We start from the raw sequence: 26,938 nt of genomic DNA, 5'->3' as shown, positions 1-26,938 counted from the left end.
ACCTGTTCCTTGCGTTTTGTCATGATCGCAATTTTCAGTGCTAATATATGCATCGCAAATAGTTTCATGCCAATGCTTAGATTTTGTGTAGAGATGAATTGGAGCGTTTCACATGTGAATTCTTTGATGCGCGTCTTCCTATGTATAGTTGCTGATGCGTGTCCCACACTGTAAAATCACTTCGCCCGTCTTTATTCTGCCTAGCCGCATGAACCTGCTGCTTAGTTTAGTTTCTTTAAGGGGGGCGATATGTCATGTTCATCGTTCCAACGGTTTGAATACATCGTAACGTTTCACATGTCACTTTCCTGTTCCGTGTCTGTCATTTGTGGGGAGGGGAATTTCAGCCGTGCCAGGCTGTAATCTCCTTGCTGTTCTGCAGGAATGTATGTTTGGGTTATGACATGTATTCAAGGTTGCTTTCCCAGGCTGATGTGTGACGGTTGCCAACACCTGGGAGGGGGTGGTTACTATGGTGGGGTGAGGGGCGGGATTGGGTTTGAAGCAAGGGTATTTAGTTTGTATTTCGCGCACTTTGGCTCATTCTCAGCTTACTCTGTATTTGCATACTATTCCTTTAATAAATCAGTTATCTTTAAGCCCGAGCTTGTGAGACTGAGTATTTGGGATTAGGCAACCATTACAATCTCATACATTCTTACTTGGGAATTAGCTGCACTGAATGTTGTCAGATTCACTTCTGAATGGGCAGGAAAAGAAGCTGCTTTTTCAACTAATTGCCTTGCTCACTTTTGAGTGGCTTGCAAGGCAAAGGTGGATGCAACTGATACCTTTGCTTATTTTAGAAATGCTGGGGATTTTATTCTACCCATTTCAACTTTGGCCTTATCACAATTGGAATGTGAATCTCAAAACCTTTTCAGGACTGTGTTCCAAAAAGTCCTCTATCCCTGTTGTACAGATAATGAAGTAAACATTACAACACAATTATTTGGATGTCTTGGTTGATTGGACCTACACAAAGACTACCTCCTTAGTACTTGAAAAACAAAAGATGTACCAAAAGGAGGAGAAGCAAAAATTTTTGCGTAATGTGCTATGTGAGCCATGCTGAAATAACCATGCCCCCATTTCTGATTCTGAAATATTGCCGGGTGTGGCATCTGTTTGAAGTTAAAACAAATAACTAAACAAACAAAAATAAGTTTGAAACAAAAATAATGTGAAACTTTTGGTATTCACATTATTCAGGAAAAAAGGAGTTTTCAGTATTCAGGAGTTATTAACTGAAGAGCAAGACTATTGTAATGGTTCAGTTGTGATCTTGGACCAGGGAGACCCATATTTAAGAGCCAACTATGGATTTCACAAATTAACACTGGGCTAGTCAATGTGTTCGCAGTTCAACCTACCTGTAAGAGTGGCTGTTGTAGGGATAAAATGAGGAGAGACTTATGTACGCTACTGTGAGATATAAATGCTATCCATACATAAATGAAAAATAATTCTTGCCTGAGTCTTGAAGATTCTTTGAAACATGTTTACCTTCTATTGATAGCTTGCCTGCCTGCCTGCCTGCCTGCAAGACTTGACCACTGCCAGTAGCTTAGCTTCAGAGAATATAAAAAGTGAAGCAAATCTGCTATTATCCAAATAGAAAGTGACACTGGGGGCAGTGGGAAATTTGTAATCTACTTGATGTTATAACTAACAGAGTCCAGAAATAAATGAGGGAAAAATGATTTTCCCTGCTTAACGATATATTTTTAAGTTATTTCAAGTGGTATTGCTGTGATGGACTTGCTTTTGAAATTGTGATAACAACTTAAAACTGCTTTGGAAAAGTTCATGGCACTGTTTAAAAATAGTAAAGTGTATGCTACTTACCCATTCTGTATAGCAGCTGTAGGGTCATATGTCAAGGCCATGCCAGCCTGTACAGAGGAAGGAAAGCAGAAGGTTACTCTTCCTGGGTTAAAAAAATCAACCAATCCATGAAAAATGGAAGAGATTAATGAGCCACTGTACCATCTTTTGGGAAGATATTAAATAGAGGTTAGTATTTTTATAGCCTCTATTGTTGACATAAATTGGGCTGTGTGTGGATACAGATTTTTATCCCTAAGAAACAGAATATGATTGTGTACCCAACTTGTTCCTTAGCTGTTTAGGTATGGTGACTGTCCCCAATACTGGAAATGCTCATTTTGGAAATTGAGAACAGCTCTGCTCTTATATTTTGTAGGCTATAAAACTACTGTCATTTAATACAAACACCACCATGAAGTGTTAACCACAATTTACATAGCAAACCACAAATCAGAGAAACCAGTATTCCCCAACCTGCCATCCAGATAGGCCGGGATTATTACTCCCAGAGTGTTCAGCTATCATGGTCAACTCTTCACATCACTGTAACCAACTGAGGACCAATTTATCAACAAACAACTGGCAATTTTTGATTTGACAGTGCTGTGAATTAAGAACCTTTGACAGCCTTCTTTTTGTGAAAGCCAAGTAAGTCTCCTGTATCTTTTCCACCGTGATCATTTGGAAGTATCAAAATAAATTGCCTTGTTAAAGGAAGAAGAACAGCAGCACAAGTAGAGTATAAAATGGACAAAATGAGCAATGAATAGTAGGACTGTTGGCAAGGACTAGTCCCTCAAGTAAAATAGATGGAGTATGAAATGGAAGACCAACCTGGAATGGTATATTAGTTAGGAAATAAATAAGCCAGAATCTAAAAACAAAACAAGACAAGTGGCAGACTTATACAGAGAAAAGGTGCAATCACGACTTTAAAAATATGACTTTAAAAATATGAAAAATGATATGGCAAGAAAAATTAGACCAAAATTTTAAAAAAGCTCCAAAGAAAAGCTCTTTGAAGAAGAAAAGTAGGGAATCAACAATGCAAAAGAGAACTGCTTTAAAGAACCCTTGAATAAAACAAGCTTTACTTGATGGGAAAGTTAATTTGGTACTGTTGGCAGTGAATCTTTCATTTGATAATTTATGACAACTCTGAAAAAAAATATAGAATTAAAAGGCTTACTTTCTTAGAAAAAAATTAAAACAATAAATTAAATCTTTTGATGGGACATATTTCAAAATGCAGCTGTATATTTAAGAAATAAGTTGTTTTTTAATGAAACATGCCAAGAGACACCCGTTTATGTGTCCATGGGATTCCTGATGAATGCTATAGATAACGTTTTTTTATTAGTGTGCGTAAATAGGATGTCTCTGAATATGCACCCTGATCCAAACCATAAACCTGAACAGCAGTTTTGTTTCCATTTGGCAATTTTAGGACTTAATCCTCACTAAGGATCTTTCCCCACTGGTGAGTAAAGGTGCTATCCATCCATCTGTGAGTCATCAGAAAACTATATCAGCCTGAAATTTGATGTTGTTATTGCTAATCTATGTCCTGCCCCTGATATGAGTCATGAGTTAAATGGTGGGAAAGACACCCACCAAAGATGACGGTGCAGCAAGCTTTTGACTACAGGACTACGTTCATCATCTCTAGGCTCCTTCCTGCGTCCTTTCTTCCACACTCCTTGGGTTCTGCTGTAACCCAAGCTAAGAAAAAAGCAACAGATTGGAGTCACAGAGAGACCTGAATTACAAGGAGCACATATACTTCAGAATTCTCTCCTTTTCCTTTCCTTCTTTTAGCTTTTCAGAAGAAGAATAGTGTGAGATAAGGCTGACTGGGGACCGGAGGGAAGGAGATGTGCCCACATCTTTCTGGAACCAGCAATAAACACTACTCTGATCTCACCTATAACTGGTTCCCTGATTTTGCCTCCAATTATGCCAAAATGTAGCAGATTTTACAATCTTTCATGTCCCATCAAAAGATTTAATTTATTGTTTTAATTATTTTCTAAGAAAGCCTTTTAATTCCACAATATTTTTTTCAGTCAGAGTTGTCATAAATTATCAAATGAAAGATTCACTGCCAACAGTGCCAAATTAACTTTCCCATCAAGTAAAGCTTGATAGAGAAGTTAATTGATGGCTTAAATAGGAAAATATATCAGTACCCCTAAGATTTGATTAAATCTATCTCATTCATAGCTGAGGAGAACTTCATGGAGACGCTGCAGCATTGCCAGGGTGTATTTGTGCCATGGTTAGGTTTAAGTGGGAACACAAACACTCTCAGTTTCCATTTGCCTCTTGTTAGCAACTTTAAGGTTAGCTTTGCTGCTGCAACAGGCATTGGGGCAAAATATTTTATACTAGCCACTGTATGGAAAATAAATACGAATACATAGGAACGCTATCGGTTTTTTGATGCTCAAAAATAGCAATAATTGATGTCAGGTCCATGATTTGGGGGTAGGGTGAGGGGTAAGTTTATACACCTTGTTCCATGCTGTGGTGGACTCACCTACTTCTTGCATTAACTGAAACCTACTTGTTCATCCTCTCACACTGCGTCAAAACAAATATGTATGTATGTATGTGTATGCATGTGTGTATAGACAGACAGACAAGAAAGGAAGTTGGAAGAGGACAATTGCAACAGAGGATGAGAAACTACAATATGTTTCTTGCCAAGTTTATAAGTAGGTGCTTAATTATATTATTGTTTATGTTATTTATTAGATTTCGGTGACACCTGACTCCAGGCCAATTCTGGGCAGCTCACAATATGACAAAACAAAATAAAAAAAATGCAAGACATAATAAATGCTGAACAAGATGGGAAATTTGGCTAGATAACAGAGAAAAACATACAAAACACAACCAACAAGGGGCTCCATCCATCCTAGGCCTGGGAGAATAGTCAGATATTTTAACCCTTTCTCAAATGCCATCAAGATGGGACCCATACGGATCTCAGGGGGAACTTCATTCCAGAGGGTATCTGCCACAACAGAGAAGGCATGTTTCCTGGGTCCTGATAGACAACACTGTTTTATCAAAGGGCCCAGAGTGTGTCCACTCTGCTGGCTTATACTGGCCAGGCAGAAACCATGGGAGATAGATGGTTAAATAACCTGGCCCTCTAGTACAGCTTTATATGTCATAACCAGCACCTTGAATCACACCTGGAAGCATACTGGCAACCAGTGCAGCTTTTGAAACAGGGCTGTCACATAGGCATAAGACAACAAATCCACCACTGTCCACGCCACTGCATTCCAGAGTACTTGAAGCTTCCATGTGGGGTAGCCCCACCTAAAGAACATTGCAATAGAGCTGTGAGGTGACAAGAGCAGGAGTGACTGTCTGGAGGGCTGCCTTGCCCAAAAAGAGGCACAACTGGTACAACAGATGAAGCTGTGCAAACCCTAAACAATGAAGGTTGGAGACAGGACAGTAGTTGTCTAAAATAGCTGGGTCCAGGGATGCCTCTTGAGGAGGGGATGCATTACCGCTTCCTTCCTGGCCAGGGTTGCAACCTCCTCGCTCAAGGAAGCCAACACTAGAGGATGGACCTAACTAGAGATCATCTCCCTGGCCACCTTAAAGACCCAGGAAGTCCTGAGTCAACAAATAGGTGTCTGAACCAACAGCTCAGAGAATGCTGTTCACTTCTTTGAGAGTCACTGACTCAAACACATACCAAATTAAACCACCAGACCTTGTCCCCTGCACCTAGGCTGAACCTGTCTAGTAGGAGTCCAGCTTGACACAGATCTGAGGGAATTTATCTGCCAAACAGCCAAAATATTCCTCACAGCAGCTCTGCAGATAGTCCTGTGTCCTGTCCATAACTGGTAGTGACCAGGTCATTTATTTATTTATTCAATTTATATAGCCACCCATCTCAGACCAGTGACTCTGGACGGCTAACAATAACAATAATAATAACAATAAATCAAACAATTAAAACAATTCAGAAAATTAAATATAAATACAGCCAAGAGATCTTAAAAACCATCAGTGTCAGCACAACCATGAAACGGGCCCCTTTGCACACTCAATTATCCTAAATAGGGCTCCTGGATAGCTATTGTCAGGAATGATAAAGGCAGAGAAATATTGATGTTTTGCAGTCTTTATCACCACAAAGTAATTCCTTTCTCCTGTATTTGATAAGATTCACTCCAAGTCGTCCTCCAACTATACTACAGGACTCTCTTCTGGCACTTCAACTCCTGGGATTTCTCAATAAACATGTACCCCATGACTGGACTAAGGGAGAGACTGCATAGAGATGATGCGGTCCAAGGCCCCAGCCCCCTGCCCATTCCAGGCAATGGCTAAGGCCTCAGCTGAACCATCCACCAGATCCTCAAGGAGAACCCCAAGTTCCCTGGGGAACCCCTTAGGGTCGATCAGATGCTTGGGATGGGTCAATCAAATAGGCTCTGGCTCCCCATGGGTGAGGGTAGCTCAAGTGAGATGGAAGGCAACCAGAGGATGATCTGTCCATGGCAATGGACTGATGCTAATGTCTTCCACTACCAGATCACATCGCAACTGCCCTGAGACAAAAATAGATCCAATGTGTAGCTACCAGTATGCATCAGATTATCAAAAACATAGGACAGGTCCAAGTCCTGAGCTGCCCTGGACGCAGTGAAATCTCTAAGCACCAATAACCTTAGGGACTCTATTGCCAGCCTGATAATGGATGGAATCTAGTGGCTCGGGTGCCACCAGCGGGTGCAATACATCAGCAGCAAACCCAACTGTTCCTTACAGCCCAACTTTAACCATAGCATCTCATATCTGGTTATCTGCAGAGCAGAGCCTCTGAAAGCCTTCAAGGATTTGGGGATAAAAACAGCGCCCCCTTCCCTTGGGGTCTCAGCTGATGGAGAACCCCAAACCTCCATGTCATCTGTGCTTCACAATAACCCCATATTTTTGTCCTACATTAAATAACTACACATCACTTTTAATTTTTCTTTTCTATCATAATTCAAGCTTTTGACAAAAGTGCTGGGACCAGCAAAACATGTCACCTTAATTGCCATACAAATATCAAACAGGAAACTGAGGGAGTGGTTTGACACGCAGAATAATATAACAAGACTTATCTGTTGCAACATGTTTCTACTTTAGCAGTGACTCATCATATAAAAACAAACAAAAAACAAAAAGTAAAGTAAGTCAGATCAACACTGAGTACAAAATAAAATGGAAAAAAAATTAAGGAGATAGGTTTTCTTTATATTTCTTAGCCAGTTTCAGGAACATGGACTTTTCCAGCTGGCTTACAAATACATTTTGTATCACACTTTAGAAGCATCTTATTGTAGATTCTAACTATCTTAAAATAAACCACTTCATCTTTTTTCAATTATAAGTCAGGAAGAAGAACTCCATTTTGAAGCTCTTTAAAAAGACCTTGCTCTTAATGTTTAGAGCTTTACAAGTCAGAAGTACTGGGATATGAAATGTACTGGCAATGCAGCTGGTATAGACTATGTGTAACATTATCCAACAGCCTAGTAGGATGTGAGTTGCCACTAAAGTTATAACTGGCAACTGAAGTTACATGTGCTTTCATAGCAAGCAGCAAAGCCTGAAGGAGTGCTGAACTATGGACTTGGTTCTCCTTCAGTAGTAGAGCAAGCCTATTCCATACAGCTTAATTCCTCTATCCAGGTCAGATTATGCTATTTAATATTCTTCTGTCTTGTCTGGATCTTATTTAATTGCAAGTATTGGGCTGATGGATCCAAACTATATTAGTTCCCATTGAAATAAATGAGAGAGTTGTTAGTTCTGATTGGAAGGGAATCAAAATGGCAACTAACAATCATGATGTACAAAATATATCATATTCTATTTTATCAGCACTGCAACATGGAACAGTATCAATCCTTTTGAATCTACTGAGTACATGGCTGCAATCTCCAGTCCTTATGATAAATAGCTGCATGCTTCCAGTCTGACTCTTAAGTACATTGGAATTAAACTCATTTGAGCTCTCCTGCATTTTTCTTATTTTGACTTCAGTAATATTGAAGACTCATTTTCTTCAAGTTGGTCTGTCAAGTTTCTTCAAACATCATTATACATAATTTTGACTCACCTCTCCTTCTCTTGGCCATGGTCTCCCATTCTGAGTATACTTGCTTTGATTTTGTCGTTTCTTTTGTCCTCCATCAGCAAATTTGCACAGCAAAGGTTCTGTTGGGGCTGTGGAGACAGGAAAACCCAGTCTGTTAGCAACCCCCCCAAAGAAAAATTCAGCCATCTGCTATCTCTTGTAACATCCATCTTTCAATGTTAAAGCTCTGTGCATGTATTGAGATTTTTAGTTTTATGGATATAGATATCCCTAACTTTTGCAAGTAGAAACAGATATAAATGAATCTGGAGCATCCTTAAAAATTATAGTAAATAATAATTTAAAAAGCCAAGCAGACTACAGAGTTGGGTAACTTGGGAAAGGCAAGATTCATATATTCAGATGCAGTATATACTTCAGTAAATACAGTATCTATAACTATAAAATCAGAACTGTGCATGCAATGTTCTTCTCTGTGACTTTCTATGGTACTGAAAATTGGACTTTGAAGAAGCAGGATAGAATGATTATTGGTGCTTTTGAACTCTGGTTTTGGAGAAGATTCCTGAGAATACCATGCATAGCCAAACATCCAAACAAATGAATCATACAATAAATCATTCTGGAGTTCTCACTTGATGCACAAATGACCAGGCACAAATCATATTCTGGACACTTTATTTGAAGATCCAGTTCCCTTGAGAAGTCCATAATGCTGGGTAAGGTGGAAGGAAAGAGAAGAAGAGTATGACCAGCAGCAAGGTGGATGGACTCAGTTACAGTGGTGATAGATGCACCCTTGGAAGACCTGAAGTGCCAGGTTCATCATGGAGGTAACTAAGAACTGATGCTGAATTGATGGCTAATAATAATAATAATAGTAATAATAATTTATAACTATAATGCCCCTTTAATCAGCATTTCATGCTTTAAAACAAAGAAAAAAAATTGAAGAGGTATTATTATTCTGATATAATACTGAAACTTGTACTTTAGACTCACTCAAATGATAGCACCATCAGCTTTATAGGAATAAAATTGTAATTTGCTTATAATTTAAATTTAGGAAAGTGGCAGCAATTAATCAAGCTTGGCTGATACCAAAAAAAAGCACATTTGGTTTGAACTTGATTAATACTTGGATAGGAGACCATCAGAAAATCTAGGAAGAGGAAAACTTGGCTGGTAAGTTGAAAAACATCCCAGAAGAAGACAATGGCAATCCAAGAAAACTTCAGAATGTGCCCATGTAGTCAGTAGGAGTTGAGTTTGACCTAAATGTTCTCTAGAAAAAAATAATGTACTGTGCCTAGGCCTGGGGCCCTTGCTGTGTGATACAGCCCGTCTCTTGGCTTTGTTGATGGTCATTTTATGATGCTCGGCTGCTGTGTGTTTTTATTTTTATATCATATATTTTATCTGTTTTATTGGAAGCCACCTACAGTCATGTATGTGAGATGGGCAGTCAAATAAACAAACAAACAAACAAACAAATAATCAACATCTGTAACTACATATGACTTTAAAAAAAGACAACAAAAAAGATGGAGTGAGCAGTGGAAGCTTGTGTATCCATGCATGCTGCATGCCCATGTAGGCTTATATGCTCTCACCTAGCCTTGCAACTATCACACCATATGCTGTTTAGAAGCTCATTTGGAGGATTCTCTGGACTATGGGGCACTACTGGTCCAGAGAAAGGGATTAGCCATAAATTCACAACAGACAAAAATCATAACTACTCTGTGAAATCCATAGGCAAAGAAATAATGCATGATGAATAGCTGAAATGATTTTAAAAAGGGCAAATTCTTGAAGAAGAGATCAGCAACCATTAGTTCAAAGGGAGACTGGATGAAAGGAAATAAAAAAGAAAGGATAAAGCTACCTTATAGTTACAGCTCTTGATATAGTCAGAACTAATTTTTTAAACCAAAATCACTGAGATTATTCATCTGACTCATTTGTGACTGACATATAGAAAGGATAAATACTGTTGCTGTTTTGGAAGAAGTAGGGAGAGTGAAGGGCAAGTCTTTTTAAGGAACATGTTTTTACTCTTTCTCTATTTCCTAGTATCTCCTGCGTACATATTTAAATAAGTGAAATAAATAAAAGATCAAAGGCATTTTTTCTTCAAACAATCAAATTAGCTTGGTTCCCCCCATTAAATCCTCATAGCTTAAGACAGCTGGCATATGACCTTCCTCATGCTTCCCAGCTGAGTTCCTAGTCTACTGTCATAAAATAGTCATTACAGTTAATGCAAAACTATTCAACAAATGTTCAAAAGGTTGCCGACCAAAAATAAAAACAAATCACAAAACAACGCCCACTATTTGGAGAGAATCCAAATCTATTATATGCTACAGCTTTTGATTTCTCTAAAGACAAATTAATGTTTCAACAGTAGCAGGGTTTATCCTCCCTACAAATAATTCATTACTTTTCTATTTTTCCCTCCCAAGACAAAATTGTCAATAATATAGAGGTGTTCGTTAGCTTTCTTTCTGTTTCACCAGGAAAACTCAAGATGCAAAGGTGTCATGGCCATGTGAGATGGGTGATTCTTCTCCTCCTTGGAACTGATTGAGAATAAAATGCCCAATGGTCCCATTCCTGAGAACCAGGTCCTAACTCCTAAGATCTTTGTAGACGTACCTTCTGCAGCTCTAAACCACATCCCCTGGAATCATACCCTGAACCTGCCAAATCAGGAAGAGCACCACCATCTCCCAGTTGAGTGCCATAAAGCAGAGAGACCAAGAAATGACTTGAAAGTGATTCCAGGGAACAGGCTGACCTCTGTCCTGGATGTTGATCATTTATTGTGCATACTAATTTGCCTTGTTGTAATGGACTATTAGGAGAATGTGGAATCATTACAAAGAAGGTATCTCAGTTCTGGGAATGTAGAAAGCACGAGACAGAAACTCAGAACAATTCTGCCTTGATAAGTTGAAGGGTGTGTGTGCTCTGAGAGGCTTTCAAGATTGATGCCAGACCTTTGTAGCAGACAAGGTAAGGAAACAACAGTAGTCTTGGAAAATATTATAAAATTGGGGTATTGTGACAAAATCTTGTCAGCTACTTCAATTTATACCTAACCAATTAAGGTGGAGTTGTTTTGAAAATCTTTCTCACATTTTCTATTTTCCCAGGGCTGAGATGTCTTTTTTGTAACGGCTCCACATTCTCTTGAAATTCCATCATACTTTTGCTGGCTTCTTGATTTTGAACTAACTTCATTCTTGCCTTGCTATGTAAAAAAAGAGGATGATAGACGGGTTTAGCTGAACTGCATTAGCAAGGACAATTTTGAGAATGCTGTGGAAATGGCTGAAGCAATCACTTCCAATATTCAAAAGTCAGCATGACTTGAAAATCCTGTATTACATCCCCACTTAAGGGATTTTTCACAGGGATTTTGTGGAAGAAGCCAGGTAAGCCATGTGGTATGAGTGGGACAATTCTCTCTCACTAGGAGAGTGAGTTGTTCTGAAGGTCAGCTGCTACAAGGAAGCTCAACAGAACCTTGAGAAAAGCTGACCAAGAGAGATCCACTGTGATCAAGTTTAGTAGGAGGAGCAAATACAGATATATTGAGCAGATGATCTAATTCATTATCTATAAGTCATGTGACTTGTTTGCATCAACTCAGTCTCATTGGAAAGGTGTGTGTGTGTGAGAGAGAGAGAACATTCCATATGTACTGGGTTCTCAAAGATAAATACTGATGCAGAATCTCTTGTAAAATATCTCACCTAATCTGGATGAAATAAGCTCTTTGAAAGATACAATTATCCACACATATCACAAAAGCAGGTTAAAGTTATAATTTGGTTTAAAAACAAGTTTATTTATTTCAAATTTCTATCACTGCCTATCTCTCCCAAAAAGGGGACTCTGGGCAGTTACAGTTCATACATCTGAATATTATATTCTTATACAGAACCTAATAATCAACTATTTAATTATAGTCCATACATCTTGGACCATTATCCTGGACTATTTGGTCTACTGTTCTGAAGTATTTTGGGCTGTTTTCAGGGTACCACTTCACAAGTGCTGTCCAAAGAGGAACAAAGATATAATAGCAAAAGCAGAAAGCATATCAAATACTTTGCAGAGATGCTTTAACTACACAAAACTAATTACAAATTCAATTAGAGGTTACTTGAAATGGAAAAGTCTTTAATGGTTACCTAAATGTCTGCACAGTAGGAGTTAGGTACATGTTTACAAGAGAGCCTTCCACACTATTGGTTATCAACCAAAGATTTTGTAAATAGAATCTTCCATATTTATTTTAAACAGCTTTGGCTGCTCCTTAGAATGGTATCAAACAAGAGAAATCAGGCACAAGAAAGGAATGGTGTAACAATTTTGCCCCTCTCAATGGCTCCTGATGCCATCAATCATGGTATCCTTCTTGAAAGATTATCTAGATGGGACCTGAAGGTTCTGAATGGAGGTTTTCTACTTGGATGGTTCAGAAGTATTATTCATCTTCCGAAAAGCAGCTAAGTCTAAGTATAAATTGGCATCTATATGAACCCAATGATATACATTATTTGGGAATGTAGGCTGAAGAGTCTGAAAATTGTTATATGCAACTAGTCTCCTTTTTTATCTAATTGGTGTTTGGGCATCAATAAACTAACCTTCAATCCAGATGGGTAGAGCTATAGCTGGTGGATTGTTTTGCTCCCAGCTAAAAAATCTTCAACATGTATTGGAGGGTTGCACTCCCTTTAAAGAATCAGATTTGTAATCTGTAGCATGTGTCCAGCACTGTCACTGGAAGCATGGGTTGCCTCAGAACGGCACACATTACACCTCTGCTCCATGAGCTGCATTGGTTACCAGCTTCCAGGTCCAATTCAAGGTGCTGGTTTTGACCTTGAAAGCTCTTCATGGCATGGGTTATTTGAGGGACTACGTCTTCCTAATTACATCTGTCTGTCCCATCAGAGCCAGAAGAAGAGGTATGTTGTGGGTACCATCTGCTAAGGAGCTACATCTTGTGGGACCCAGGTGATGGGCCTTTTCTGCCATGGCACCCACCTTATGGAACATCATCTCCCCTGAGGTGAGGTTGGCTCCATTCCTGTTAATTTTCTGTAAGTCCCTCAAAACATGGTTCTGTCATCAGACCTTGGGGTTCCAAGGGAATGGTGAGTTGCTGAGAAAGTTCCATTGTTGTTAATATCTATTGCCCTCTCCTTGTATTTTCATCATAATATTAATTTTTTTTACTTGTTAACTGTTTTTATATTACCGTTTTATAGGTTTTTATTGTATGCCACCTAGACTCATGTTTTGTGAGATGGGTGGCTATATAAATATGATGAATGAATGAATGAATGAATGAATGAATGAGCGAGCATGGGTTGCCTCAGTGAGTCATATTCCTCTTGTCCACTTAGATAGATATACCAATTACAGTACGTTATAAACAGAGATGCCTCTGACACTACTAAAATTACATAAACAAACAAACAAACAACAATAAAACAAACAAATATAGCTAAAGATGATTGAGTTGATATATTTAGATGACAATATGCATAAGGAAAGGATAGCTCAATAGCCTCCAATTTGCCGAATAAAAGTCTATACACAAATTGGGTGGGACCATTATAGCAAGTATTCTACTCCAACTTAAAAATAGCAAAGACCTATTCAAAAAATATCTTACTAAAGATTGAAGAGACAATCATCCTTGGACCATGTACAGACTCTGCAAAACTAGAAAGCACCAATAAGTCCATTGAGTCTTCAAATTGTCTTTGAATCCCTCTGAAGCACTTAAGGCCCCTGATTCGATAGCTCAAATCAATTCAAATAAATGAGTTGGCATATTTGTTGAATTGCTTTCAAGTTGAATCAGGCTCTCAAAATGTCACAAGGCCCTAGTGACATTTTTTTATACAATTAATAAAGAAGTTAGAAAGCCTATATTTGACTTTTACAAAAACTGCCAAAATTAAAATGCTATTTCTGCCAAATAATGCCAAACATATATTTTAATCCTTTTCAATCAAATATTCAGTACAGCACCTCAGCAGGCAGCAAACAATTGCTGTTTCAATGTGTTTGGAATGTGAAGAAGCCTAGATTCTATGCAAATATCCTATATGATGAAAGAGAAAGGGAAGGCATCTTACTTGTTAATTTGAAACTGCATTATTTTGCAACTTCTGTTAAGAGAATACCTAAATAGTTCCACTTATTTATTTGTTTGTTTAATTTTGTTACAGCTGCCCACTCTGGTAGACTCAAGGCGGCTTACAAAATCCCAAAACAATAAAAAAAAAACCAGTTTAAAAACATACAACACAGCCAGCTTGGACTTCAACAACCATCCTAATAACAGAGCATCACAACTGGAGCCCACAACACATTAACTCAAAGCCTGAAATCAAAGCCATGTCTTAAGGGATTTTCAGAACCCCAGGAGTGTGTCATCCATGTCTCTGGGGGCATGACATTTCAGAGGGCAGGGACTGTGACAAAGATTTGGAGATTTAATGGGAATAGCAGTGAACATCATTTTCTGTACACACGCAAAAAAAAGAGAGAATCTTCAGAATTTGGACAGTAGCATTTTCCTAGACCTTGCCTTTTAATCCATTCTGCTCACCTGGAGTAAGCTTTAAATTGAATCTGGATCTTTAAACTTGCCTCTACTTCGATAGCACACAATTGAATGCAAGGGTTTTTCTGCACATTTTTCTGAATCAGATAACAGAGTTGGGAGATCCTAGAAAGGAAGCTAAAGCTCAAAAAGTTGGGGAAACTCTTGATGAGAAAGTGAACACTGAATGTCCTAACAAGAACAATCAAGTTTAAGCAAGAAATACATATTTCATATTTAATATGCAACCACAACAATCTTAGAAGATCTATTTTTTGTGTTATAAAATGTAGCTTTGTCCAACTGCAAAATGCAAAGAAATGACAGAATGACAAGACATCTGAAAACAAGTCCCTGGCCAGCTATCAAAACAAGATGACAGGCAGTCAAGTTTTAGAAATGTTTTGAATAACACAATTGTTACAAAGGAAGATTTAATACTAAACATGTGAGTTAGAAGCCATTTTGTGAAACAATTACATAAAACATATTATTTCTTCTTAAAAATGTTTAAAATAAATTCTTGAGGAATAACCAGTCTTTCTTCCTTTGAACATAAATAAAGATTAGCTTGAATATAAGCATCTGCAGACACTATAAAGTTGGGCTCTCCTGTGGTCTGATTTTGGTTAAAAAAAAGTAATAATAAAAATGGGAATTCCTGAAGAGAATTAAGCATTTCTTGAACATACATATGCACAGGAAAATACAAAATTTAGAAAGGAGCTCTGCGAAAATTGTTAAGCTCAGTCTCCAAATTCTTTCACTACCTTAAACAGGCAATCCCATGCATATTTTCTTGGGATTATGTCAATGAAACTAGTGTGACCTTCTCCATGTTCTGTAAGCGAGTATGGCATCAGCACCATCCAAAAGTCAGAATACAATATTCTACTCATTACATGGACTGTTTGAACACAGTATAAACTTATGTCCTAGGTAGAGTTGGGGAGCCATTGGTACCAGTGCCAGGTGTGATATAGAACTCCTTTGAATCTGATGTATTTAGACCACTCCCTATCCTTTATACTGTATATACTGTGTATCTGTATATCAATGGTTTCCACTCTGTGCTCCAAATGGTGGTCTGCAGTACTGCAGATAATCAATGGTGCAGGTGTGTACAGGATGATGATGATGATGTAATTCCTGTACTTATATCACACTCATTGTTACCGTATTATTCACAATTTAAACGTGAATGAAAGTTAGCTTCTAATATATAGAAAACAGACGCTATTCCTATCACAACATCTTTCTTTACCATTTTCCTTTCTCAAGAGGAATCTCCCTTCCTTAGGACTACTTTTTTCCCCGGGTTCTGTGCCCAGGCCTGGGATCAATGTGGGTGTGATTTATTGGTTGAGCCCCTGTAATGTTGTTTTTTTATACTGTTCTCTGTTCTAGTTGTTTTAGTCCAGACTGTTTTTGTGGGTTTTAATTGTTTTACTCTGTGTATGTATTTTGTAAGCTGCCCAGAGTCTTCCTGAGTGGGTGGCCAAATTAAAATGAATAAATTAAATTAAATTAAATTAAATTAAATTAAATTAAATGTAGGGATGAAATGGCAAAAATTAAATGTAGGGATGAGACAGCGAGACAAGGGAGTTGTCTCTACATATTGATCTGCATTCCCCTAAGCTATGGGCAGAGACAAATAAAACACTTTCACCTGGCAGTGAACAAAGGCACTCCAGATGCAATGTACAATGCAAAGGATAAAAGAATAAATAATTGGGGAATAGGGACTCCTTCACTACTGACACCCCTCTACCCACATCAGAAGTTGCAACATTTAGTTATTTATTATTAAACAAACTTTCATAGCCACCCACCCACCAGAAGGAACTCTGGGTGGCAAGCAAAATCAAAATGCAATGAAGTGACCATTTAAAACAATAACAGTGTTGAGAGCCTGAAAAAACTCGCATCCATCCACCAACCACCCCATGCCAGTGCCTGGGGAAAAAGCTAGGTCTTCATCACTTTCCTGAAGGCCAACAGGTTTGGGCCCATCCATGTCTCTGGGGTGAGGCTGTTCCATAATGCAGGTGCTATGACAGAGAAGGCACACTCCCAAGGCCGCACCAAGGGGACCCAGAAGACATCCACCTTGCCAGATCTAGCAGGATGGGCAGAAACCACTGGGGATAGGCAGTCCTGCAAGTAACCTAGTCCCATGGCATGTAGGGCTTTAAAGGTAACCAGAACCTTGAATTGCACGTGGAAGCCTACTGAAAGGCAGTGCAACTCACACAGGAGTGGTGTTACATGGGTGTACCTAGGTGTCCTACTACTGCCCATACCACTGAATTATGGCCAGCTGCAGCTTTCAAATGCTCTTCAAAGGCAGACCCATGTAGAGTACATTGCAATTGTCCAATTCAGAGGTGACTAAGGCATGAGTGACCATGAGCAGTGCCTCCTGGTCTAGAAAAGGGCACAACTGGTAATTTTTGCAACTGTAGCAGAGAAAATGTGAGAAGAGTATCTTCTATTTCAAAACTGATGTCTATGCAAAATCTGCCAGCTCTGGATTTCCAAAATTCTGATGCCTTGGCAATGACAGGTATACATTGCCAGAGCCAGATCATTTGGCATAGTTCAGTTAACAACAAATGTGTGCTGCTGCCCAGTGCAGCCACACATGTAGGGTCTGGGTCTATCCATGTGCCCTGACATGAAGTAAAGGAGTTCCGTGGGAAAGTGAGTGTAAGAGCAGGTCAGTAAATTGCATCGTTTCTATCTTCATACCTGTCCAGATAAGCACTTATAGCCTGTGCACCGTACTTAGATTTCACAGCCAAGTTCTACTCCACATATGAAAAAGTTGGATAAGGATGAGATCCATGAAACTTCTAGGACTCATATACCAGACGTACTTCACTGTCTCTATTGAAGCTTCTAAAACAACAACAAACGTGCTTGCCAAGTTTATTTGACCTCTTCTAGTAAAGTTACTGTATGTCATTTTTATTTGAATGAGAAATGATGCCATATTGTTTAACTGTCATTTACTAGCATCATGGAAGAGAAACAAAGTCAGGTTTCATCAAACGTACCAGCAGAATGATTTCATGTACTTTAATTTACAGCAGATCACATACAAATGGTCTGTTCTGGTTTACCTCTAATGGAAGGAAAATGAGCCCCTAAGTAAGAAGTAACCTACAAGCATTTGTGGCCACTCATTCTACCTCTCAGCAATCTCTTTAATGTTCTCCTGAGGAAGAAGTTCCTGAAAATGCAAGCATTTTATGTTATAAAAATGCCCCACTGTTTTAATCTTAAATCTATTTTCTCATTCTAATAGCTTTTGATATTGATCACTTTAGACATTACTATTATCCTATCAGATATCATGCAGTACTTGAACTGATAATGCTTGGACTAACACACAAAAATTACTTTCGACTCACCTAATATGTGTTATTTAATATATCCATTTAGAAAAGCTTTCCTGTTAACTCTAACATTGCCATCACATTACTTTCCCTCTTGTCTAGGATTACAGAAACTGATATTTGCTTAGAAGAAAAATTCAGTACTTCTGCTTTAACTTTTCAGCAGAAAACAAGCATCTTTGTGTGCAAATTTCATCCCCACTTTTTTTTTTAGTTGCTAGATATAAACATATTTCTTGTTCTTATTAATGGGCAAAGTAATTCAAATTCCAGACCAGGACAGGGAATAAGGAGCATCCCTTTTCTTTTCCTTTTTCTTCATTCTACTGACTTCAAAGGCAAGGATATAATTATATCAGCTCTTGAACTGGAACAGTTTCTTGTTCTGGCTAGGGTGTGTTGGGAACTTAAGAGCTACAGTTTTCCAAATATATTCCCAACATATCCCAACACAATCTTGTTTTGGTCCAGTCAGTGGCAGTGGCCCCAACAACAGAAAGCTCTTTTACCAACCAGACTAGATACACCATCCAGGTGTTTTCCTCTTAAGAAAACTTAGATATTTTGTGTAATATTTCAATATGTGTTGGTTTCTATAGCAATGTATTCAAATAAATGTATTAATTTATTTGAAACAAGCAAATAGAATACAGTAATATGCTATGTGTGTGTATCAGATATTGACCTTCAGGATTAATGGTAGATATTTCTGTGATTTTCCCAGCTCCTTTACCATAACATTTGGTGATACCTAATTTTCATTTGTAGATCATTCTACAATAAAAAAGGGTATTATTCAATCACTTCTAGTCTCCCAGACAGGTATCCAAACAGGTTGTGGTAGTATAATTTGTGTAGTGTAGTATGCATAGATGAAAGAAACCAATGACAAACCACTTCTCTATTATTTCTAACAAACTGCATTCATCTGTCCATATGGTCACCTAGAGACAAGCTTGACTTGGGGAACTTACTTAGTCTGTACAGCTGCAACCTTTAAAAACATCAAAACTTTTGCCATAGATCAGCATAATCAAATCATTTCTGAAGTAGAAAGTTGGATCTCTCTCTACATATGGACCAAATAATCAATAAAATAAAATAGCTGTCAATTGCCTTATCTTAAATCAAAACAGTAGAAGACAGAGATAACAATCAGATTATTCAGCGTATCTTATAAATATGTAAGTGTTCTTTTTTTGCATATTCTTCATTTACAATGCAAGCTCCATTTGTAAATTTCTAATGAAGCAACCAGAAAAATCACTACACTGGATAGACCAACGAAGTTAACTCGTACTCTAGACACAATTCTATCACAGTTTAAAATGAATAAAAGATGTACCATGCATTGTTAGTGTATCATCCATGTCAGTTACACTTTGAAATTCCAATTTTTTTTTTAAAAAACCCTGTTGTTAAATGCCAGTGTCTTCAACCTGACCCATTAAAAATCCTTCAGTTGTATCTATAAATGGACAAAGTAATATCCTTTGGATCCCAGCTGCTTTTCTTGCAAGATGAGACAGAGAAATATATAATCTCAAGTAGCCAATTTATTTCTCTCTCAGAACTTTAGCTTCTTCCATTTATTCTAAATGATGATTACATAACATCTTAGCAGAAATTTTCTGTTTCAGAGATAAGACTAATTAGGTGATAATTATTTGGGTAATACTATCCTACCTTCTGTAAAATGTGGAAAAGAACCCTTCCTATTACATAGTATTTTAAATGAATACCACTAAAAATGGTGTCCACCAGTGCATGTTTTCCAGAGCAGAAATGAATAAATACTTAAAAGCTCTGGTTTATTTATCTATTTACAGGACTTATATGGCCGCCTATCTCATATGATGACTCTAGGCGGCTCACAACAATCCATAGAAAACATAGTTAAAAGCAAAAATTTGTTTTTTTCCCTGATCGGAGGGGATGGGGATCAGAGTCCCCTGATCAGAGGAGATGGGTGGGGACAAATTGAATAAATAAAATAAAAAATAAATAAAATAAAAATACACTCTCTCCCAGGTACCACACCAATCATCCTCGCAGCTCAACCTGATCCCCAGCCAGGTCTTCACAGCCCTCTGGAAGGCTAAAAGAGTAGGGATCCCTCGTATCTCAGGTGGAAGGCTGTTCCAAAGAGCTGGGGCAGCCACTGAGAAGGCATGCCTCTGAGATCCCATCAGATGACAACATTTAAGGGAGAAGACCTGGAGTGTGCCCACTCTAACTAATCTAGTAGGACAGGCAGATGCCCTCAGGGAGAGGTGGTCCCCCAAGTAACCTGGCCCTGGGCCATTAGGGCTTTAAGGGTGATAACCAGCACCTTGACTTTCACCCGGAAAGCAGGGACCTCCGGTGGGATATGGCAGACTGAGCAGCTGTACCTGTGAGCTCCGTGGGCAGAGGTGGCATCGTGGCAGTTTTTGGGGGGCACAGGCTGGTTTCTCCTGTAGCCCAGAGTTTTTTTCCAGGCAAGAAAAATGCTGGGAATTGACCCAATTGTCCTCTGGATGGCAAGTTGCAGCCAGGAGATTGTGGACAGCGTGTGTGATCAACCGGCAAGACTTCACTGGGAGGCTGGGATTTCATCTTTTCTGAGCCGTGCTGCAGCCCTTAAAGGGACACTAAGTCCTGCCTTCCCATTTCTAAAACATCCAATTTTTTTTTTTTAAGTTATGTACCCTAAGAGGAGCTTTCTACAGTAAGAAGAAGCAGAATCTCTTGGTGCCTATCATTATTTCTCAATTGTATTTTAATTTTTTTTAAAGCTTTGGCTTGTTTTCCCATTTAAAGTATAACGAGGATTGAGAATACATAATTGCCTTCCTGTTACTACCTTTGGTACTGAATTTGAAGGGTGGAATATTTTCCTACACATTGGTTTTGCTGTTTTAAATCTTCAGTTTTCTGTTCATTTGGGGTGGTGGTGGTTGTTTGCTAGTTTACTTTCTCTTGCCAATTTTAGACAGAAGTTTTTTATTAATTCATTAACTCCTTTCTGTGTGAGTTAAGTAACTAGGGGGTGCCATAATCTACTGTCTGAAGCATGGAAGATTTCAAAGAAGACTTTGCAGAGTTATGTTGTGAGTTTAAGCAAACTTTTAAAGAACTTCTTTCAGAGTGCTGTCAAGCTGTTCTGCAGAGTGTTCAGGACATTGGAGAAGAGATTGTTACTAAAGTGTGTCATCTGGCTGAAAATGTTACAATGGATGATGAAGATTTTGGAAAAGATGGGGATTTTTTTGTTAGTGAGATTAAAGTAATGCCAGGGGAAGATTATAGTTTGGTGCTGAGGAGGTTAAAGCGACAGTCTGAGTTTAAGTTTGTACAGGGAGTTGCTTTGCTGGGGAGATGTTATGACTATCTGAATCAGTATTATGGGAAAGAAGAGAAAATGTTTTGTAGGAATTTTTTCCTTGCTGAGAAGTCTGAGTTCTTGAAGGTGGGGATGTTTGATTTTTGTAAAAAAAATACCTTATGTGTAATAGGGAGATATGTAAATGCCCTGGAATATTTTGAGGAGGGGTTTTATTAAGAATGTGTAACTGGATTGATAATGAGGTTATTATGATTTCATTTTCTTAATGATTTGGACTAAGATTTACAGGACTTTTGATTTGTACAATGTAAAAAGTATTGATAAGATATAGTAATATTCTATTTTGGCTTTTAAACTTAATTGTCCTGATTACCAGGAAACACACTGATACAATGACTTGGTCTCTAATATTTATTAATAGTACTTAACAAGAATCCTAACAAACTGAGGAAGCGTGGGAAAAACCCAGCCATATAAACCCCAAAGGTTAAGGCGGTCCCAATCTGTGTCTCTTTGAATGGCTGAACAGTTCCTCAGTGCTACGCATGCGCTTGACAGTCTGGGTGGGAGCCCCCTGCTCGCCATCCTTACTCATGACATTAATAGGGTTAAGACTGTTGTAGCATTATTAATTATAAAAGCAGGTAACTTACATGTTTTTAAAATTTGATTTTTATTATAGTGGACAGAAATATATAGAATAGTAGTAGGAAGGAAATAATTAAATGGATGTTATTTTAAGGGGGAGGGAAGTTGATTTAGAAATACACACACACACACACACATACTTTCTTTTTTATATATATAAGGGGAAGGAGCAATTGTATTAATGATTTGCATGTGTCAATGGAAGGGTTTGTAGAAATAATGTGATCTTGGTTTGACTATGGAAATTGCTGTATATTCTTGCTGTTGAAAGTTGGAAGTCACCTTTTTATGTAATCTTTAAAATTCCTTTTCTTTGTGTTTCACACTTTTTTAGTTTCTTTTTCTTTTCATAGTTTTTTTCCTGTAGCTTTTATCTTTGTTTTAAACTTAATAAAACTCTTATTAAAAAAAAATCACCCAGAAAGGAACTGGAAGCCAGTGCAGCTCACACAGCAGTGGTGTGACTTGGGTGAATGGCAGGGTACCCAAAACTGTACATGCTGCTGCATTCTGGGCCAGTTGCAGCTTCTGGGTGGTCTTCAAGGGCAGCCCCATGTACAGCGCATTGCAGTAATCCAAACAGAAGGTGATTAAGGCATGGGTGACTTTGAACAAGGCCTTCCAGTCTAGGAATGGGCACAATTGGCACACAAGATGGATTTATGCCAAGGCCCCCTGGCCATGACTGCCACCTGCTCTTCCAGCAGGAGCTGTGAGTCCAAGAGAATCCCCAAATTGTGCATCAGATCTGTGTGGGGGAATGTTATCCTATGCAGACTCAAAGATGTCAACTCTCCTGACCCTGGGGAACCAAAACCCCACAACCACTCTGTCTTGCTAGGGTTGAGTTGCAGCTGGTTTCTCCTGATCCAGGCCCTTACAGTCTCTAGGCACTGAGCCAGCACCTGAACAGCATCACCTGCCCTGCATGGGGTAGACATGTATAACTGGATATCATCAGTAAACTGATGATACTGAACCCCATGCCAGTGGATGATTCATCATCAGTGGATGAATACCAACTTAAAATTAATAGGATAACAATTTGAAATCTTTTTCCTGTTCTTTGCAAAGAAATAGGATTTAAGCTTTGGCAAACAAATTATACCAGAAATAGCTCTTGTACTCTGAGCACTAAAAAATAATGATAATTTTAAAAAAATCTGTATTTGGTTGCTAAATAAATTGTAGTATGGATAAAAGATATCAGACTATCTGTGAAGATGTTTAAGACAGATCTCCACCACTAAATTCTTAATTTTTCTGGGTCTTCAATTTGAATTCCTAATGCTTAAATTCTAAGATTTTTCAGCATTTTCAGCCTTTGGATTTGGAAATATGGTTCTGAAACTATAAGATTCATAAAAGTATAATTAGCCATTATTTAATATTAGTAGTAAAATCAATTTTCTGCATGAATGAGATTGCTTTGGATTTTAGCCTCCAAAATTTGAACATTTTAGCAAATGAGACTTATACACTACCCTGCTATCTGTGGATCTAAACTGTGATTATAGGACCCAATAGGAAAACAGTCTTTCTAAAACAGGCATGTTTATTGCTAGGTTTAATAACCCTCTATACCATTATAAGAGAGATTTCTTTATATTTCTTTGATCTGTATTTCTTTGTTACATCTCCTTGACATTGGAATCTATTCTGTTATCTAGTTTATATAGGATTAAATTATCTGAAATTATCATTGAGTTTAAGAAAAGCTTTGCATAAATTGGACATTATATTTCTATAAATAACAAATATAATAATATTTGCATAAAATGAAATGCAGTGAAGGCAAGACTATAGGCATGTTGATCAAATGTTTTGAGTTTTGCTTCTAATCATACTTATGGTGGTGTGTGACCATTATAAATATTTGATTTTACACTGAACATAGTTAAACAAACTTCTTATATTATTTTTTGCTGCTCAAGGCTTCTCCATTTCACAGTTTAAACCTTGCAAGATTAAATTCAGCAAGAGAACATTTTTATTTAACAAGAACTCTTTGCATTCTTAGAAAGTTGTGGCTCTAGTTGAAGGACTCATAGTAATCTATCAACCATGCCAACACTGGGAAATTGCAATTTATTCAGATGTCCTTCCCAGTATATCTTAAGAAATAACCTGGCATGTTAACAGGTTTCTGTTTAAACAAAAACAAATGGGGAGAACTTGAAGAAATAGCCTCTTAAAAACACAGTTATTTTCCTTCTTTCCTGAATTCCCCTGACAAAAGTAATGAGTGAGGTGACAGGAAACCCAATATTAATTCTGCAAGTTGTAACTAGATGTGCAGAAGGATCTAAGTGTAAGGAATGGAGCAGGAATGCAGAATAAATAGGCAATTACTTGGAACAGAAGGAACCTACATGTGTTGATGAGTTGCCCATTTCTGCTCTCCAGCTCTGGTTCTACAGAGACTATAATCTTGATGGTGATGCCTGCATTCAGTCTTAATGCCTGGTCTTGAGTGATGAGAACCCATAGAAATTAATGTAGGATTCTCTGTGAAATATGCAGCCTAAACTAGATGCTGAGAGTAACATCCAATCCTTGCACATTGGGCTAAAGCTTAACAAGTTGCTTTTTCTTTTGTACTAAGGTAGAAGTGGTTTCTATTATTTTGTCCCTTCCCAGTTTAGTGAAGGAAAAAATAATCAGCAGTGTAAGACTATTTGAAGTATTATCTGAAAGGGCTGTGGAAATGCACTACATCTCATCTTTCTTCATCTTTAATGGCATGACAGGATGGTCTTTGGTCCACACTGTGAGTTAGCTTTGGATAGTAGAGACTGGCATACAAAGAACCTCAGATCTCTTGCAAAAATACTGTAACTTCCCATTCCTCTAACCAGCACACTGTTTATTGCTGTTACTGAAGAAATGCAGGTATCATACAATACATCAAAATGTCAACATCATATGATTTAAAAAAAGAGCAAACATAAACTGTGGGACTGTAAACAGGAATCAAAGTAGCCAGCCAGCACATAACAGTTATCAGAAAAGATTATTTCAGGAGGGTGAAATCAACCCCAGTTTAGAGGTAGAGATATTCCTATATAGTTCCTGTATTCTCCAGGAAAGCCATGGTGTAGGTTTGCTGTTCCTCCTAGTTCAGCATTAAGAGATGTAAAGACAGTTTGCAATTTTCTGATTTCATGAAGGTAACCAACAAAGTTCTCTAACCTTTTTTGATCTGGTATATCAATCAATCAAAATATCTTGACTTTTGAAAGCATGCTGCAACCTCACAAAATGGTTGTCCTGCTGAGTCACAAAACAACCATCTTCCAGTTTTTCTTACGTTTGTTTTTTTTAAATTAAGAAGTATATTTAAGTAAAAGGTGGGGAACAGAGCTTGTGGGCACCAAGGGAATACTGGTGAGCACACTGGAGTATAACCAAATTGGAAACCTGAGGGCTATATAATAGGACTAACCTGCCCCAAATCAGCAATTTTAGCTGATGATATGCAGTTGTATGTATATGCAGTTGATGACTGGGGAAGGCAGTGGAAAACCACTCCGCTATCGTCGGCTAAGAAAACATCGTGAAAGCGGCGTCCCTCCAAAGGGTCAGACATGACTCAGTGCTTGCACAGGGGACCTTTCACCTTTCACATGCAGTTGCATATAGGCTAGAATGGCTTAGAAATATTTTTCATGAAAAAAGGAAAACAGAAAGAAAAATCTTAATTATTCTTTGAATATTGCATTTCAATCTATGTCTTTATAATTTTAGAAGAGATGTCTAACTGTCTCCTTTTTCAAAACAAGATAGTTAATATTAAGGTGGCAACTAGTAAGTTGAACCCCAAGTCAATTGCCTACTTTGAGATAAACCTAATTATCCCACTAGCACCACAATTTTAATATTATATTTCAAAATGTTTTTAAAAGCAGATGAATACCAAGTCTACTCATTATCATAATTTTTAAAGGGTTCACAGGCAAAGCTCCATGTGCTGCAGGCACATAAAGTTACATCAAAATCACTTTATTCTTATTTGAAATGGTAGTGTGGAAAAGGAACTACTTTTTCATGTTAAAATCAAAGATCCAAAGAATTTCTCTTGAATTCTCCCACTCTTGAATTCTCCCACTAGCACCACAATGAATTGCATACCCCTGATAATTAGCCCCGTAATTCCCAGATAAGTAATGAAGATATATCTTAGTGGTATTAAGTACAAATTGTTGCAACATGCTAAAGAAAGAGAGAGTTAGGACTTCCTGATTTGAAATTATATTTTGATGCTTGTTCTTTGGTATGGATGAAAGAATGAGTGACTTTGAGAAACAAGAAGTTATTGGAGCTGGAAGGTCATGATTTGAAATTTGTGGTATGAAAAAGCTAAGGTTAATATAGATTTTAAGAATCATTTTATTAGGTGTGCCATACTGAGAGTTTGGAATAGATGTAAAGCAAGATTGTCTCCCAAAGTTCCTTTATGGATGTTACCTCAAGAAGCCTTCTTTAGAAGAGAGATGACAGTGAAACCAACATGGTTGACTTCTGCTAAATTACTGACTTTTGTTGAGGGAGAACCTCAACTAAAAGCAAGAGAAGAATTGGAAATGGAACATTAGATTTGCCGTTGGTTCACTTACATGCAATTTACAGAAAGATTTATAACTTTGCAAATGAGAAAACTCATTTTGAACTGGACTTGTGTACTAACGATGAGCATGTTATTGCTAAGATGTATAAATGATTATTGAAAATGAATCTGGAAGATGACTATGTTAAAGATTGTGTGATTAAATGGGCAAAGAATTTTGGATACAATATCATGCTTGATCAATGGGAGAATTTGTGGAGCAAAGGTTTGAAATTCACACTGACTTATAATTTGAAAGAGAATTTTTATAAGACGATGTATTGTTGGTACTTAACTCCTGATAAATTGTCAAAGATGTATAAGGGAATGTCAAATACATGCTGGAAATGTTCTCAAG

General features: G+C 37.8%; 1 protein-coding gene across 2 annotated transcripts in view; it reads right to left on the bottom strand.

Moving 5' to 3' along the window:
* RBMS3 (RNA binding motif single stranded interacting protein 3) overlaps nt 1-26,938 on the bottom strand; it is a 612,128-nt gene that overhangs the window by 85,897 nt on the left and 499,293 nt on the right. For both annotated transcript variants that reach the window (XM_063303918.1, XM_063303920.1), the window contains exons 7-8: nt 7,976-8,082; nt 1,849-1,895 (exon numbers count right to left, since the gene is read on the bottom strand). In XM_063303918.1, the coding sequence (XP_063159988.1) occupies nt 1,849-1,895; nt 7,976-8,082 (154 nt within the window). The remainder of the gene's footprint in view (nt 1-1,848; nt 1,896-7,975; nt 8,083-26,938) is intronic.

This window comes from Candoia aspera, chromosome 4 (genome assembly GCF_035149785.1).
Source record: "Candoia aspera isolate rCanAsp1 chromosome 4, rCanAsp1.hap2, whole genome shotgun sequence".
In the NCBI taxonomy this organism is placed as follows: Eukaryota; Metazoa; Chordata; class Lepidosauria; order Squamata; family Boidae; genus Candoia; species Candoia aspera.
This window is presented reverse-complemented; position numbering and strand designations above follow the sequence as displayed.